The sequence below is a fragment of the Electrophorus electricus genome, chromosome 22, assembly GCF_013358815.1.
Source record: "Electrophorus electricus isolate fEleEle1 chromosome 22, fEleEle1.pri, whole genome shotgun sequence".
Taxonomy (NCBI): Eukaryota; Metazoa; Chordata; class Actinopteri; order Gymnotiformes; family Gymnotidae; genus Electrophorus; species Electrophorus electricus.
The window spans coordinates 2,072,121-2,086,835 of NC_049556.1; the positions used below are offsets into that span (position 1 = coordinate 2,072,121).

General features: G+C 42.5%; 2 protein-coding genes and 1 pseudogene across 2 annotated transcripts; 1 reads left to right on the forward strand and 2 right to left on the reverse strand.

Annotated features, from left to right (window-relative positions):
* Positions 1-1,002: 1,002 nt before the first annotated feature.
* Positions 1,003-3,325, reverse strand: LOC118240645 (ribosome biogenesis protein NSA2 homolog). The gene is made up of 4 exons (XM_035521717.1): positions 3,320-3,325; positions 2,574-2,753; positions 2,080-2,272; positions 1,003-1,146 (listed from the first exon to the last, which is right to left on the reverse strand). The coding sequence occupies exons 1-4, from the start codon at positions 3,323-3,325 to the stop codon at positions 1,079-1,081; spliced, it is 447 nt and encodes a 148-aa protein (XP_035377610.1). The 3' UTR covers positions 1,003-1,078.
* Positions 3,326-5,990: 2,665 nt separating this feature from the next.
* On the forward strand, positions 5,991-10,704 carry LOC118240646 (annotated as a pseudogene).
* A 628-nt stretch (positions 10,705-11,332) lies between these two features.
* Positions 11,333-14,509, reverse strand: LOC118240647 (ribosome biogenesis protein NSA2 homolog). The gene is made up of 4 exons (XM_035521718.1): positions 14,504-14,509; positions 13,758-13,937; positions 13,264-13,456; positions 11,333-12,186 (listed from the first exon to the last, which is right to left on the reverse strand). The coding sequence occupies exons 1-4, from the start codon at positions 14,507-14,509 to the stop codon at positions 12,119-12,121; spliced, it is 447 nt and encodes a 148-aa protein (XP_035377611.1). The 3' UTR covers positions 11,333-12,118.
* Between the last annotated feature and the right edge of the window lie 206 nt (positions 14,510-14,715).

The window sequence follows — 14,715 nt, forward strand, 5'->3', positions numbered from 1 at the left end:
GCCCCACCGATGCCCAGACGACTGACGGGCAGCACTGACGTCCAGACGACTGACGAGCAGCACTGATGCATACGACTGACAGGCAGCACAGACGTCCAGACGACTGACAGGCAGCACTGACGTCCAGCACTGACACATACGACTGACAGGCAGCACTGACGTCCAGCACCAACATCCTTTAATATCTTTGCCAGTGGAAAATAATCAACTTGGTGTTTATTTTATGTATTTAAGATTTATGAACGAAGATTCAACCTAAAGATCTAAAGGCTTTTATATTTATTATATTGCTGTTTTCATATTACATTGTTTCATAAGTGATCATTAATGAAACCTTGAAAACATTAAACGAATATTATAATATTAAATTATAACATCGTAAATTCTCTACATCGTAATTACTTGCTATGTCTCAGCCACTCATATTGGCTTTAGTGAATTACCTCGTCAAATTTGGGCTTATTATTTTTAATGATTGTATAAAAATCTTAATGTACATCCCCAACTCCTGCTTAAATGTGTCGTTAGTTCTGGATTCCCGGCAGAAAGCAGCAGGCTGAAACTGGACAGACGCATGAATCCCACCCGGTGAAAACGTGTTTTATTGAACCCGCTGCTGTTTTAAACTGACGCGCGCGCACACACCGGTGTAAAGCCCAGGGTCTCTCAGGCCCGTCCTGCAGGGTTTAGTGTCTGCCCTGCTTCAGACAGACGGCAGGCTGAACCAGGCAGCCACTGCAGGAGAAACACTAAACAGTGTGTTTCAGGACCCACAGCTCTAAAACACTGATAACGTTTGTGTTATCCATCCATTCATCCATCCACCCACGCACATGTTATCCATCCATCCATCCATCCATCCATCCATCCATCCAACACACACACACACACACACACACACACACACACACACACACACACACACACACACACACACACACACACAAAATCCCAAGTTCCAAAGTATCCCAACTCAGGTCCAGGAGTGCAGGGCTTCCGTATGCTGGATGGGAATGCCGATATTCTGTGTGGTCTGGCCCAAGGCTGTGATCAGTACATTAGGTGGTGCAGAGTTCTGTTATACCAGCAGCACTGCGTTAATACAGCCATCGTTCTCCGGGTTGTTTGTCACCTGGGCGTATTTCCCTGGAACAGGCACAAAGGTACACCAGCATGTTACCAGCACACACTCTGTATGTCTTTCTGAATACTTTTTCATTGTTTTTTTTAAAAACATATTTGCTGTACTATTTAGGTTGTTACTTGTTTTATGTCAGTCCAAACATGAAGCCCCGCTGACATCCGGCACTGACACCCAGACGACTGAAATCCAGCTGACTGATGCCCATGGTTAGCCAGATTTACTTTTTTGAGCCAAACTAGTTTTTTAATATTTTAATTCCAGTGGTATTCAAACGCGGACCTCAAATCCAAATTCAGTCCTGGATTCTGTAATCCCTTGTAATTGATCAACGTATGTGTTTGGGCACTTTGTTGAAACACTGACTCCTAGGGAGGGTGGAAACCCTATAGGTCCTGGACCTTGAGGACGGGGAGCTATTGAACACCTCTGATCTACACCATCAGTAACTCTCAATGCAACATCACAGGACACTGCCCCTGGACTGACATCATCTCAGTGAAAAAAAGTTCAATGAAAAGCTCAGGTGATCCTCAACACTCCAGCCAATCAGACGAAACATACTTTGCATATGAGACTTTTGACACAATTACTACTTTACTTTGTAGTTTTTGCTACACCCTTCTACTTCTGGGTAGCACTCAACAACATTACTAGCCCTTCCCTTGGGGTTCATCCAGATCAACATGGTCTTCTGACAGGACTAAACGTTTAGCTCAGATCAGGGCTGGAACTAAACTCTGCAGAGACTGCATTACTGCTCCTTCGCTCAGAGACCTTCAGAAGTCAAGCCTGGTCCCTGAATCCGAATCCACTCAGCAGTTGACTCCTCTGACTGTCCATTTTGTCATCACACCTGACCAAGTCAGCATGGAAAACCAGGAACATTTGAGCCCGTGTGTGTGTTCGTGTGTGTGCGTAACAAGTCACTCACTCACCCCAGATGACTTTGCCGCCCTGGGTGACCAGGCCAAGCTCGCTGACGTTGACCTCGATGACCGTTCCCTTGGTGATGACCCCGAGGGTGGTGTAGAGAGGGGAGGAGGGGTTCTTTTTCACGCCCAGAATGGGCAGGCAGAATGTGGCCTTCAGCTCAGGGTGAGTGACGTGTGCCTTCTTGAACCTCAAACCCTAAAGGCCGAGAGAGGAGGCGAGCAGCAGCACATTAAATCCCTACTACTCCCTTACAGATGCTGAACAGGTTAACCCTAAACCCTAAACGCAAATCCCTAACCCCTAAAACCTAACCCCTGACCCCTTAGTTCAGCACACGCAATTTTAAGTGGAGAAGAGTGCCGATGAGAAAAAGCATGTGCGCTAGAGCAGAAAACCCTCCTCAGCGGGAACCACTCTGGTTTAAGTGAAGCTGTGTTAGACATTTTAAGTCGAATAGATTCCCCCCCCCCCATCCCGTGAGCATGCTCTGCCTCACCATGGGTCTGATGAAGCGCTCGTATTTGGGCGGTTTGCGCGTGAAGCCATCTCCGACGAAGCAGACTTTGGTGACCATCCTCTTCCAGGCCTTCTTCTGCCTCTTCCCCGTGCGAACCACCTTCAGCACCTCCGTCTCGCCCTGAGCACGCACCTTTGGTACGGGCACCTCCCACTTCCCCTAATACCCAATCAAAAGCAAGCACTCTAATTGTTAGATGGAGAGGAAGGAATAGCTTTCAAATCAGGTGAAGGGGCACAACGAGCCTTCTCTTTTAAAAGTGGATTCATGAAGGACTGTGCGTGCCTAACTCCTTCTTTTTAAGGAGGATCCAGGTGCAGTAAGTAATTGCAGGTAGTGTGAAACAGTTAAAAATACATTAGTTATTTTTAATGACCTTGAGAAATGAATGGTCATGCAGAGATGATGACCAGATTGTCTTTTTGTTGCTGCTGTTAAACATTTCATCGGTGTTAGCAGAATTTGTGTCTAAATAGAAAATACAACACAATGCCATATAGTGTCAAATATACATGCCAACTTGGGATGACCTTTTTAATTTTTTTAGAAATCTTTTTATAATTTTATGAACCAGGGCTCTGAGTCATCACCTCAACAGATACGTTGTCATGTGATTCCAACCAATGATCATTAAATGAAGATCAACCATGGACCAAATGATGGAGACTCACCTACATCACTTTTTGTTTTCTGGTAGCACTGCAAAAGAATCTAGTAAAAGTTGCCTGCATGGCGTTTTCCCATGCAGAGACGATGCTCAAATCACTGCAGAGTTTGTAATGATCGTTTTTTGTTGTATGAAAGTGATATATAACTGTCAAAAACAGGTTTTATGAAAATGCTTTTGATTCATTTAGGGTGGACTGGTGAAATCTACTCACACTAAACACTGATATTTATGGGCAACTCCAAGCATTTAAATCAGATCTCCATTTAATCCCCAAAACATTTATGGACTTCCTGTAGATGTAACTGCCAACCTTTTTAAAGGAGTGGTTCACAAAAAATCCAATGTAAACAATTTTCTTTTTGTGTTTATGGATTAGTGAGGCCACGTTTACTATCCAATGTTTCCTTTGTTTGGGACTGGATTTATGAAGTTAATCTAAGCAATTCTCCCAAATCTGATGTGTCCTGTTAAGTAATGTCACACAGACTTAACATTGTGATTTAGGACACAGTCTGACTTTGTATGATTTTCTGTAAAAATACACAACTACACAGAAGAGGTGAAAGCTATAATCATATCAGTAATGGACATCTAGAATCAATTTTATTAAGTTCCTGGTATCTTACAAAATTATTTTAAAATAAAATCACAGTTTTATAATATCAATGGAAATAAATATAGGGAGTTTTGATTAAAATGATTTACACCACTTGCTAGCTACACTAGCCTAGTAGCCCCAGCCTCAAGCTAAGGAAGGAAACATCGGACACCAAACAAGTGCATTTGGTGTACAGTTGATAAAGCCCAAATTAAACTAGCAAGTAAAAAATTATTAAATTGTGTGAGCAGCACTGTGGGTTGGACTGACGAGGTCAACTGAAGTATGAAGAGACCAAGAATCGCAGCTGTAGAATAAAAGATTTAATTTATGCGCAGTTTGCTGGCTCATGCTTTGAAAATCATAGACTGAAAATTAATGTTTCTTGGGGTACATGAATAGAGAAACTACAGAAAACTATCATAATACACTAACATTAGAAATGGTTGCTTGACAACAGCTTCAGGCGAAACATTACATTTTTCTGATAACGGAACCAAAAAAGCAGGTAGTCCTTTTGGTGTCATCACATACTCATGGAAATTCTGCTGAGAAGCTCATCAAAAAGGGGTCGTAACAGGAGATGTAAATGTGCTGGTAGATGTACCACAAAGGACAGATGGGGGTGTTGGACTTTCCATTGAATACTGTGGCTGCCCTTGTGGATTTTCTGAGGAATATGATTTCTCTGATTTGGTCAGGTTGTTTAGCCACACTAGTTTCAGTAGAGCACTTTTTACGAGTGTTGGTGTGTGTCACTAGTTTCACTATAACACGTCCTACTTGTGTTACTGTGGGTCACTAGTTTGTTGTAAAAACAAGTTAATTGCAAAAAGTCTTTCAGAGGGATGCAGCACTCTTAAAATTGCTATGATATTGTGGTATGATCACAAAACCATCAAGTGCTTTGTTGCAAATAGTCAACAGGGTCACAAGAAACATGTTGAGAAAAAAAGATGCAAATTAACTGTCAAAGATTTGAGAAGAATCAAACGTGAAGTGACCATGAACCCATTAAGCTCCAGTGCTATCATATTCCAGAACTGCAACCTACTTGGAGTGCCCAAAAATACAAGTTGTTCAGTACTCAGAGACATGGCCATGGTAAGGAAGGCTAAACCTGACCACCAGTGAACAAGACAAATAAGGTGAAATGTCAAAACTGGGCCAAGAAATATCTAAAGACAGATTTTTCAAAGGTTTTATGGACCAATAAGACAAGAGTGACTCTTGATGGATCAGCTGCATGGGCACAGAGCTCCACTTCGACTCAGACACCAGCAAGGTGGAGGTGGAGTATTGCTATGGACTGGTATTATTAAAGATGAACTAGGTGGACCTTTTCGGGTTGAAGATGGACTCAAAATCAACTCCCAAACCTATTGCCAGTTTTAGAGGGCTTTTTTTTAAAAAGCAGTGGTACAGGGAAAAGTCTGCATCTTTCAAAAAGACCATGATTTTATGCAGGACAATGTTCCAATGCATGCATCAAAGAAAAACAACTTTGTAGCCCGATCACTGTAGACTAGCCTACGTATTGAAAGCCTGTCGGCCTTTATCCTTTTAGATTTCGCTAACCACTGCGTATTTTAACGTTACATGTTTACCCAAACGTTGGAACATTTTACTTGCGGTTAGATCAGCTAAGCGCTGCTGGCGTTGAAGAATGTTTAGGGCTAAAGTGATCGGGGTTAGATGGCATGATTTGGGTATTTATGGTCTAATGAAGGTTCTGGATTTAGAGATGTTGTGGCTTGAATTTATTGGGCATTCCGGGCACACGAACTGGACATTTAAACAATTCATATAACTGTTGTTCAACTCTGAAACATTGATCCCACCCCGGTTCTTGTTTCTGCGCGTCGCAGGAAACTCGCGTCACTCTCTAGCGAGATCTTCAGGAAGTGCCGGTAGTTGAAGCCACTCACTGTTGTTTATATGGTTTCATTAAATGTAAACATACACCTGTGACTTAAGTTTAAAATGAAAGAAACGTTCTCAGCGTTGTTCCATTTTATACTGATATCGAGTGTTGTCGTGCATGCTTTTGAACCAATTTCTACAACCATTGTTGCCGGACTTGGCACCTTAGGAAAGAAATTGTACAATTATTTATTTGAAACGTGTGATGACAACTGGATCGGTTTTAACGCAACCGGTGAGCGAATCCTCCAAGTCGGGGATTATGAATGCGAACACGTTGGTGTCGATTAGTGAGCTTTACGTCTGGGAGCCAGTGGCTGCACTTGCCTGAACTACTCAGTTTACTTTCGTTTCAGGTTCCTCTGGATTTCAGCTAGCTAACGCTCCCGATGCTGCACAGCCATTAAACTAAACAGCATTGTAGAGGTTTCGGTTCATCACTGCTTTATTTGTAGCTGCTGCTTCGCCTTTTAAGGATACATTTTGTGAAAGCGAAGGTATTAGGTGGATTTGCCTGTTATTAAGGCCTCTTGTTATGTGTATGTGAATATGCATTATTACACCGTTCATAACAAAATGCGAACAATTTAGCGCCTCGCATGACAATCTCAAGATTTCCAGCGAATCATTGGTGCCCTAAAATCAGTTTTCTGTCTTATCCATTTATTGTCTTCAGCGCGACTTGTTTGTGCAGAAATTTTATGTGCTTGTCCCACGCGACCTGTTTGTGCAGTAATTCTCTGCTTCTCTTGCAGGTCTCCAGGAGGACCTGGAGGAAAAGCTGTTCGGCCAGCACGTGGCTTCGCGGGTCATCCTCAAAGCAGTGACTGGGTTTATGAACAGCGAGAACCCCAAGAAACCGCTAGTTCTATCCCTGCACGGCTGGACTGGCACGGGGAAAATCTTTGTGAGTCAACTGATTGCGGAGAATATTTACCAGAAAGGAATGGCCAGTGGGTTCGTGCATCTCTTCACAGCTACGGCACACTCTCCCCATTAGGTGCATTTAGAAACATACAAGGTAGGCGGTGCCATCAAAGTTAATCCTCAAACTGCTTTGTCAAAAAGAATTCATTGCCACACATAAAACTCATAACTGTTCTGCTTTCTGTGAGTGAAGATGCTAATGCCCCTGTCTACGTGCGCTGTCTTTCTCAGGCACAATTGCAGCAATGGATAAAAGGCAATGTGACAAATTGCCCACGTTCCATGTTCATATTTGATGAGATGGATAAGATGCACCCCGGCCTGATTGATGGCATAAAACCATATCTGGACTTCTATGAGAGACTGGACGGAGTGTCCTACAGACAGGCCATCTTCATCTTCCTCAGGTGTGTAGTGTCACTGGGAAATACATTAATGCAGGGTAGGTTAAATTAGGAAACATTCCAGACCTGTGTTGACATTGAGATTAGTGGTATGCTGTACTGTCATTTGCATGTTGTTTGTTTTTCAGAAAAATCTTGAATATTTTATATTGGCATTTAGAAGGATAAGAGGGTTTCACATGTGCAGTTGTATGATCAGGTGTTTCCTAACCTGTTCCTCATGCTAATCTGTACAGCATATCTGTTTATAACTGAGTGGTCCCTCATGTTCAGCATTCCCATTTAAAGTCCCACCCCTTTATACACACACACACACACACACACACTCTCAAAGGTATCGATCTACACTCTTGGAACTGTAGAACCCCATGGAATGAATGTTTAGGGGGGCAGTGATAGCTCAGTGGTTACGGTACTTGACTAGCGATCAGAAGGTTGCCGGTCCAAGCCCAACCAAGTTGTCACCATTGGGCCCCAGAGCAAGGTCCTTAACCCTCAGTTGCTCAAACTGTGTTCATTTGGGAAAAAATGTTGGCTAAATGCTGTAAATTTAGCATATATTTGGGTATCACCTTTCTACTGAACTAGGGATGAGGTCATCAGCCTTACAAATCACCAACACACTGGTAGTGTGTCTCAGTCTCTTACTCTGTGTGTTCGTGCGTGTTTCACCATAGTAATGCCGGAGCTGAGGAGATTGTGCATGTGGCTCTGGATTTCTGGACGTCGGGAAGAGAACGAGAGGAGATCGAGCTGAAGGATCTGGAGATGGCTCTGTCCCTGTCTGTCTTCAACAACAAGAACAGTGAGTATCAGGCACATGTAATGGTCAGTAAGGACAGTGAGTAGCAGGCGTGTGTAACGGTCATCAGCCCCTTCTCCATCTCCAAAGGAACTTGTCTTATGAGAGAAATTCCTGTGATGTTGACTGTGGAAATTCTCTGGGTGTACTTTGTGTATAATGTGAAAGAGTTCAAAGTTAAAACTGTATCACAATAGAAGTGTACGATGCATGTGAATCTATAAGCGTCTTACACTCTTTCCTTTCCCCTTCTATTAAGCCATTTTTCTCCATTTATTGCTCATCTATCTATCTATCTATCTATCTATCTATCTATCTATCTATCTATCTATCTATCTATCTATCTATCTATCTATCTATCTATCTATCTATCTATCTATCTATCTATCTATCTATCTATCTATCTATCTATCTATCTATCTATGTGGTCTCTGGCACTCCAATTTAATAGATAAGAACTTGGTGGACTTCTTTGTGCCTTTCCTGCCGCTGGAGTTCAAGCACGTGGTTCAGTGTGGCCTGGCAGAGATGGCTGCCAAAGGCCTCACCCCCGCCGCTGCCGTGGTGGACCACATGGCGCGGGACATCAACTACTTCCCCAAGGACGAGCGTGTCTTCTCCCTGCACGGCTGCAAGGTGATCTCCATCCGGCTGGACTTCTACATCGACTGAGATGCGCCACTTTCCCCTAAAATGCAGCCCCCAAATATACTTCTAACACTACTGCTGTCCTCGAGGGGTTGTGGACTATTTTGACGGAGTCACTTGTGTTTATATGGAGTGGCAGGAATAGCTTTCAAATCAGGTGAAAGGGCACAACGAGCCTTCTCTTTTAAAAGTGGATTCACTGGGCGTGCCTAACTCCTTGTTTTTAAGGAGGATCTTTACTTTTTATAAATCTTTATATAATTTTATGAACCAGGGTTCTGAGTCATCACCTCAGCAGATACATTGTTATGTGATTTCAACCAATGATCATTAAATGAAGATCAACCATGGACCAAATGATGGAAACTCACTGACATTTGTTTTCTGGTAGCACTGCAAAAGAATCTAGTAAAAGTTGCCTGCATGGCATTTTCCCATGCAGAGGTGATGCTCAAATCACTGCAGTTTGTAATGATCATTTTTCTTTTATGAAAGTTGTCAAAAACTGGTTTTATGAAAATGATTTTAAATTATTTAGGGTGGACTCACACTACTCGTACTAAACACTGATTTATATGGGCAACTCCAAGCATTTAAGTCAAGTGTCCATTTAATCCCAAAAACATTTATGGTCTTCCTGTAAATTTAAGTGCCAACCTTTTTAAAGGAATGGTTCGCAAAAAAAAAAAAAAAAAAAAAAAAAAATCCAATTTGCACAATTTTCTTTTTGTGGATTAGTGAAGCCACGTTTACTGTCCAATTTGTTTGGGACTGGATTTATGAGGTTAATCTAAGCAATTCTCCCAAATCTGATGTGTCCTGTTAAGTAATGTTACACAGACTTAACATTGTGGTTTAGGACACAATCTGACTTTGTATGATTTTCTGTAAAAATGCACAACTACACAGAAGAGGTGAAAGCTATAATCTTAGCTGTAATGGACATGTAACAGGACTCACGCTCGTTCCATGCTGACAAACAGCACAGTGATAATGCAGCCAGTACATGTAGTTGTCTTACATTTTTCAGGGTGGCCATCTATAGAGGGAATTGCTAAATTAATGAATATGTGTGTATATATGTTTATTGTAATAAGGTAAAGGGAGTTTGAGTCCAAAGAGTACAACTACCTGTTTTATCCAGCTGTCGTAAGGGTGATGAGGGGATTTTCCAAGTAAAAAGGGGAGGACAAAATCCTCTGTGTTTGGATATGTTTTTTTTATTTTAATAAGGACATTTTGGATAATGGGAAACTGTTTTAAATAAGCTTTTATTTTGAACAATAGGGAGGAAATGTTATGAACTTCATAATTTAAGTACCAGAAATGGTCTGGTCCATGGGACGAACAGTATATATAAGAAGTGGGCTTAGGCAGAGGTGTGGAGGTAGCCAGTAGATACGTGCTGATATACTGGTGCAATTGGAATGCACATGGAGTTACATTTATTTGTTTTGTTGTTGTTGTTGTTGACTGATTTTATTTCCTTCCTTTGGTAGTTTTCTTTGAAATGCTATTTATTCTTTGTCTGCTTATGGTATCCTGTGCCTGTCACTGGACTTTTGGGAAAATAAATCACCATCATTTGCAAATCTACTACCTGTATTGCTCTGTTTGATCTCCCCGCACTGTCCTGTTACAGGAATCACTTTCTTTGAGTTCCTGGTATCTTACAAAATTATTAAAAAATTTAATTACAGTTTTATATCAATGGAAGGAAGTATATGGAGTTTTGATTGTAATGATTTACACTACTTGTTAGCTACACTAGCCTAGTAGCCCTAGCACCAAGCTAATAAAGGAAATGTTGGACACCAAACAGATGGATTTGGTGTACGGTTGATAAAGCCCAAATTAGCAGCACTGTGGGTTGGACTGACGAGGTCAACTGAAGCATGAAGAGACCAAGAGAAGAGACCAAGAATCGCAGCTGTAGAATAACAGTTTGTTGGCTCGTGCTTTGAAAATCAGTGATCGATGAGGATCACTAGTTTCACTATAACACATCCTACTAGTGTTGGTGTGGGTCACTAGTTTCACTATAACACATCCTACTAGTGTTGGTGTGGGTCACCAGTTTCACTATAACACATCCTACTTGTGTTGGTGTGGGTCACTAGTTTCACTTATGTAACTCATGATGTCATTTAATCCCAAATGTGTGTTCATTTTCTTACCTCCACTAAATATGTGAAGGTTACAGTCCAGCCACCTAAATCCTCTGCCCAGCTCCACTTATACTACATAACATGTATTGGCCTTAAATGGAGATTTATTGAAGATTCCATGCGGTCAGAACTTTACAGAGCACGGTTGCCAGCTCTCGCTAACCATGCATAATTGTTTTCTCTCTACTTCTCAGCCTTTTATTTTTATTTTCACCATTTGCTGGGTGATATTTATACTTTTTCATTCTTTCGTTTTACATCTTTGCTGGATTATTTGGGTTGTTACACAAATTAAAGGGAGTGAAAACATCAAAGGCCCAAAAATGGGCAGCGATGAAAGAAGCCCCACCGATGCCCAGACGACTGACGGGCAGCACTGACGTCCAGACGACTGACGGGCAGCACTGATGCATACGACTGACAGGCAGCACAGACGTCCAGACGACTGACAGGCAGCACTGACGTCCAGCACTGACACATACGACTGACAGGCAGCACTGACGTCCAGCACCAACATCCTTTAATATCTTTGCCAGTGGAAAATAATCAACTTGGTGTTTATTTTATGTATTTAAGATTTATGAACGAAGATTCAACCTAAAGATCTAAAGGCTTTTATATTTATTATATTGCTGTTTTCATATTACATTGTTTCATAAGTGATCATTAATGAAACCTTGAAAACATTAAACGAATATTATAATATTAAATTATAACATCGTAAATTCTCTACATCGTAATTACTTGCTATGTCTCAGCCACTCATATTGGCTTTAGTGAATTACCTCGTCAAATTTGGGCTTATTATTTTTAATGATTGTATAAAAATCTTAATGTACATCCCCAACTCCTGCTTAAATGTGTCGTTAGTTCTGGATTCCCGGCAGAAAGCAGCAGGCTGAAACTGGACAGACGCATGAATCCCACCCGGTGAAAACGTGTTTTATTGAACCCGCTGCTGTTTTAAACTGACGCGCGCGCACACACCGGTGTAAAGCCCAGGGTCTCTCAGGCCCGTCCTGCAGGGTTTAGTGTCTGCCCTGCTTCAGACAGACGGCAGGCTGAACCAGGCAGCCACTGCAGGAGAAACACTAAACAGTGTGTTTCAGGACCCACAGCTCTAAAACACTGATAACGTTTGTGTTATCCATCCATTCATCCATCCACCCACGCACATGTTATCCATCCATCCATCCATCCATCCATCCAACACACACACACACACACACACACACACACACACACACACACAAAATCCCAAGTTCCAAAGTATCCCAACTCAGGTCCAGGAGTGCAGGGCTTCCGTATGCTGGATGGGAATGCCGATATTCTGTGTGGTCTGGCCCAAGGCTGTGATCAGTACATTAGGTGGTGCAGAGTTCTGTTATACCAGCAGCACTGCGTTAATACAGCCATCGTTCTCCGGGTTGTTTGTCACCTGGGCGTATTTCCCTGGAACAGGCACAAAGGTACACCAGCATGTTACCAGCACACACTCTGTATGTCTTTCTGAATACTTTTTCATTGTTTTTTTTAAAAACATATTTGCTGTACTATTTAGGTTGTTACTTGTTTTATGTCAGTCCAAACATGAAGCCCCGCTGACATCCGGCACTGACACCCAGACGACTGAAATCCAGCTGACTGATGCCCATGGTTAGCCAGATTTACTTTTTTGAGCCAAACTAGTTTTTTAATATTTTAATTCCAGTGGTATTCAAACGCGGACCTCAAATCCAAATTCAGTCCTGGATTCTGTAATCCCTTGTAATTGATCAACGTATGTGTTTGGGCACTTTGTTGAAACACTGACTCCTAGGGAGGGTGGAAACCCTATAGGTCCTGGACCTTGAGGACGGGGAGCTATTGAACACCTCTGATCTACACCATCAGTAACTCTCAATGCAACATCACAGGACACTGCCCCTGGACTGACATCATCTCAGTGAAAAAAAGTTCAATGAAAAGCTCAGGTGATCCTCAACACTCCAGCCAATCAGACGAAACATACTTTGCATATGAGACTTTTGACACAATTACTACTTTACTTTGTAGTTTTTGCTACACCCTTCTACTTCTGGGTAGCACTCAACAACATTACTAGCCCTTCCCTTGGGGTTCATCCAGATCAACATGGTCTTCTGACAGGACTAAACATTTAGCTCAGATCAGGGCTGGAACTAAACTCTGCAGAGACTGCATTACTGCTCCTTCGCTCAGAGACCTTCAGAAGTCAAGCCTGGTCCCTGAATCCGAATCCACTCAGCAGTTGACTCCTCTGACTGTCCATTTTGTCATCACACCTGACCAAGTCAGGGCTGGAACTAAACTCTGCAGAGACTGCATTACTGCTCCTTCGCTCAGAGACCTTCAGAAGTCAAGCCTGGTCCCTGAATCCGAATCCACTCAGCAATTGACTCCTCTGACTGTCCATTTTGTCATCACACCTGACCAAGTCAGCATGGAAAACCAGGAACATTTGAGCCCGTGTGTGTGTTCGTGTGTGTGCGTAACAAGTCACTCACTCACCCCAGATGACTTTGCCGCCCTGGGTGACCAGGCCAAGCTCGCTGACGTTGACCTCGATGACCGTTCCCTTGGTGATGACCCCGAGGGTGGTGTAGAGAGGGGAGGAGGGGTTCTTTTTCACGCCCAGAATGGGCAGGCAGAATGTGGCCTTCAGCTCAGGGTGAGTGACGTGTGCCTTCTTGAACCTCAAACCCTAAAGGCCGAGAGAGGAGGCGAGCAGCAGCACATTAAATCCCTACTACTCCCTTACAGATGCTGAACAGGTTAACCCTAAACCCTAAACGCAAATCCCTAACCCCTAAAACCTAACCCCTGACCCCTTAGTTCAGCACACGCAATTTTAAGTGGAGAAGAGTGCCGATGAGAAAAAGCATGTGCGCTAGAGCAGAAAACCCTCCTCAGCGGGAACCACTCTGGTTTAAGTGAAGCTGTGTTAGACATTTTAAGTCGAATAGATTCCCCCCCCCCCATCCCGTGAGCATGCTCTGCCTCACCATGGGTCTGATGAAGCGCTCGTATTTGGGCGGTTTGCGCGTGAAGCCATCTCCGACGAAGCAGACTTTGGTGACCATCCTCTTCCAGGCCTTCTTCTGCCTCTTCCCCGTGCGAACCACCTTCAGCACCTCCGTCTCGCCCTGAGCACGCACCTTTGGTACGGGCACCTCCCACTTCCCCTAATACCCAATCAAAAGCAAGCACTCTAATTGTTAGATGGAGAGGAAGGAATAGCTTTCAAATCAGGTGAAGGGGCACAACGAGCCTTCTCTTTTAAAAGTGGATTCATGAAGGACTGTGCGTGCCTAACTCCTTCTTTTTAAGGAGGATCCAGGTGCAGTAAGTAATTGCAGGTAGTGTGAAACAGTTAAAAATACATTAGTTATTTTTAATGACCTTGAGAAATGAATGGTCATGCAGAGATGATGACCAGATTGTCTTTTTGTTGCTGCTGTTAAACATTTCATCGGTGTTAGCAGAATTTGTGTCTAAATAGAAAATACAACACAATGCCATATAGTGTCAAATATACATGCCAACTTGGGATGACCTTTTTAATTTTTTTAGAAATCTTTTTATAATTTTATGAACCAGGGCTCTGAGTCATCACCTCAACAGATACGTTGTCATGTGATTCCAACCAATGATCATTAAATGAAGATCAACCATGGACCAAATGATGGAGACTCACCTACATCACTTTTTGTTTTCTGGTAGCACTGCAAAAGAATCTAGTAAAAGTTGCCTGCATGGCGTTTTCCCATGCAGAGACGATGCTCAAATCACTGCAGAGTTTGTAATGATCGTTTTTTGTTGTATGAAAGTGATATATAACTGTCAAAAACAGGTTTTATGAAAATGCTTTTGATTCATTTAGGGTGGACTGGTGAAATCTACTCACACTAAACACTGATATTTATGGGCAACTCCAAGCATTTAAATCAGATCTCCATTTAA

Excerpts from the sequence above, each read along its gene's own strand:
- LOC118240647 (XM_035521718.1), bottom strand. Across the intron at positions 13,457-13,757 it reads AGCGCTTCATCAGACCCATG|GGTTTGAGGTTCAAGAAGGC; the intron begins GTGAGGCAGAGC and ends CTCGGCCTTTAG. Across the intron at positions 12,187-13,263 it reads GGGCGGCAAAGTCATCTGGG|GGAAATACGCCCAGGTGACA; the intron begins GTGAGTGAGTGA and ends TGCCTGTTCCAG.
- LOC118240645 (XM_035521717.1), bottom strand. Across the intron at positions 2,273-2,573 it reads AGCGCTTCATCAGACCCATG|GGTTTGAGGTTCAAGAAGGC; the intron begins GTGAGGCAGAGC and ends CTCGGCCTTTAG. Across the intron at positions 1,147-2,079 it reads GGGCGGCAAAGTCATCTGGG|GGAAATACGCCCAGGTGACA; the intron begins GTGAGTGAGTGA and ends TGCCTGTTCCAG.